This window comes from Teleopsis dalmanni, chromosome 2 (assembly GCF_002237135.1).
Source record: "Teleopsis dalmanni isolate 2A chromosome 2, ASM223713v2, whole genome shotgun sequence".
Taxonomy (NCBI): Eukaryota; Metazoa; Arthropoda; class Insecta; order Diptera; family Diopsidae; genus Teleopsis; species Teleopsis dalmanni.
In genome coordinates, this window is record NC_051847.1 from 190,224,919 (window position 1) to 190,228,109 (window position 3,191).

Consider the following 3,191-nt stretch of genomic DNA (forward strand, 5'->3'; position numbering starts at 1 on the left):
TATTTGCTACTTGAGTTGTCCGCTCGCACGTTTTAATGGGTTGATTTAGAATCAATCAAATTTAAACAAATAAGCAATTTATTCTTTCAGTTTTTATTTATTTATATTTACCTATATTATTTTTTTTTTAATTTTTTTTTTTACTTTTTGATTTTTAAATAACAGAAAATTGTTTTTGCATGTAACGTGAGAACATTTTTTACTACAAATTGTTGTAGATAAAAAAAAATGTAAATTTAATTCATAAAGCTCAATACATCATTCTAAGGTGATATGGAGATAACAAAATAAATTCTCTTAATGAATGTATTCATAATTATTATACATTTTACAAGTATTAATAGATCTAAGATAGTTGTGAATTCGAAATACATAGTAAGATATAATAATAAAATTTAATGAAATGGTTAAGACTTCAACTACTTGAGCTTTTACACACATATATATTTTATTATATAAATATTTTGTATATTGTCTAATACAGAATTAGAATAAAGATTAGATAGTGTTTAGGAATCCCATTGAAGTGAAGCAATGCAGCCATTTTAAATCTTTTATGCTTGCAACTGAACAGGAAACACTCTGCGCTTAGAATTAAATTCAAAATATCCATTGTTAAGAATTCTTTATTCATTTCTCCATTTTACAAAATTGGTAAATATCAGTTCCGGAGAGATCCAACTTGTTTTAGTGGTAGAAGTCTTTGTTTAACTATTATTTCATAATGATATCATTAAGTAAAATAGTCTGGATGAATAGACACCTGAAAATTCTATCTATTTTTCACGTAAAGGTTTGCTGTTCGATAGATTTTTTACAAGCACAACAACGCCTCCTAAATTTTGAAACCTTTGTTTATCAAGAGCTACTCGGAAAGAATGTGCTCTAAGTTCTCAATATCCGTTTCACAAAATTTATAGACATCAGTTTCGGATAGATCCAACTTACTTATACTTCAGATTGAAGGTTTTTTCCCCATTTCCTAATCATACCATTCAAGTGAAACACTCTAGACCAATACACACACCAGAACTCTATCTATTTTTCAAGTAGTCAAATGATTTATAGATATTGATATTTTTAAGAAATTAGAATTTTTGTTCCCTTTTTAACGAATACTTTTTGTGTTTTTTTATATTATATTATTTATATTATATTACTTATATTATAGTATTTATATTATATTATATATAGTGCAGAAGTAAGTGTTTTGTTTGTATTCTTACAAGACTGCAATAATAACTAATAATAATTATAAAAGATTTTTGAAACTTAGAAGTAGATATCAATTATAACAGCAGTACGTTTGCATAAACAATAATAACTAATAAAAAACCACGAGTACTTTGGTAGATTGGAAGCTGAAGTGAGTAATAACAAGATATTATATAAAACTAAGATAGGTAAGCACAACCGGTTTTAACGATTTCACATAGCATTTCAACAATATTAATAACTAATAAGTAATAATAAGTAATTAATTTAAGGCATTGAAAATATTCTCAATTCTAAGTAAAGTTACATTATGTTTACGCTGACTAGGTATTATCGGATCTCATTAGCGCATTTTTATAGATTTTATATGGATTTTATACAAAATATGACACCTATTACTCGACATTTTTGAGTTCATATGGATAATGTAAACCTACAGTTAGATTATATTTTAATATACCCTTCTCACAAAACATTATATTAGGCATTTATAGTATTATTTCGACATGAGAGTCTTAGTTCTATAAACTATTTACAAGAGGTGGTACTTTTTTACATTATCAACTTAAATAAATTATATACAAATAAAATCGCATTACAAAAAATGCAACATGTTTGTTGTTGCAAATTTGTTGTTATCATTTGTATATAGTTTTTGCATATGCATAGTTGCTTCTTCTCCTCTTGTGTTCTTTAAAAGAACTTCCTTTCAAATAAAATGTATGCATTACAGAATGATAAAATAAAAAAATTATTGAATAATAAATTTTTCTGCCTAAAGATAAAGAACAAATGATTTTTTTTTTCCAGAACACCTTTGCATTACCATTTGTCATAATATAAAAACTTTTAGTTGTCGGGTAAATCTTGAAGATAGACAAAACGAATCAATTTATCTCATAGACGTTATAATACCTCGGTTTCAAACAAAAATAATTTTTTTTAAATTGAATGACTAAAGACCCTAAGAAAGATTTTGATTATAAAACAGGAAGCTTTAATTCAACTTTCTTTTTTGACTCGTATCTAAGACTAGACTAAAGTCAACTAGCTGTACTATCAAAATATTGAACGGAGAGTTAGCGTTCAAGCATTTGAACACAATCCACAAAGTCAATGAATTTCTGTCTAAAAAGAGGCTAAAGTGCAGTAGAAGTCTTGAGTAAAACAAAATAATTAAAGTTCAATAAATCAATATTTTCTTAAAATCAAAAAAAAAAATAATAATAATAAAAACTAGTATTATAACAAAAACATATATTTTTAAAATTAAGTACAATAAATTTTTTAATTTAAGTACAATTAATTTTTGTGATATATAATATTTTTTAATTTAAATAGAGTAAATTTTTGTAATATAAAATTTTTTTAATTTAAGTAGAATAAATTTATATAATATATTTTGTAATTTAAATAGAATTAATTTTTATATTATTATATAATATTTTTTAATTTAAATAGAATAAATTTTTGTAATATATGTATAATATTTTTTAATTTAAGTAGAATAAATTTTTATAATATATAATATTTTTTAATTTAAGTAGAATGAATTTTAATAATTCAATATTTTCTAATCACAGCCAAATATTTTTTCATTTTAATACGCATATTATTTTAACTAATCCATGTATAAATTTATTTCATTACAGTATGCCATCATTAAATAAAATGAATCTTATCTTGATTACAATAATTCTTGCCAGTGGAAGAGCACCGAAATTATTAGTTAAAGCATTTGTCACAAATACCAACGCCATAGCAGATACATCACACCCACCCACTTCATCATTAGCATCAAAAGTAATTTACCAAAGTCCCCTTATGGAGAAAATCTATAAAGAATTTATTGTCTCATCGAAGCCACTAAGCTTACGTAAATACAGTAGCGGCTTAAAACAGAAGAAAACAAAGAAGGATTCGAGAATTTATTACATTCCCATACCTCCATCACCATATAGATATATAGCAGGCGT

The 3,191-nt window shown here is 24.5% G+C and overlaps 1 protein-coding gene across 1 annotated transcript in view; it reads left to right on the top strand.

Annotated features, from left to right (window-relative positions):
- Positions 1-2,886: 2,886 nt before the first annotated feature.
- LOC119676419 (protein Skeletor, isoforms B/C-like) overlaps positions 2,887-3,191 on the top strand; it is a 39,004-nt gene continuing 38,699 nt past the window's right edge. The window contains exon 1 of the mRNA XM_038087659.1: positions 2,887-3,189. Coding sequence (XP_037943587.1) covers positions 2,887-3,189 — 303 coding nt within the window. The remainder of the gene's footprint in view (positions 3,190-3,191) is intronic.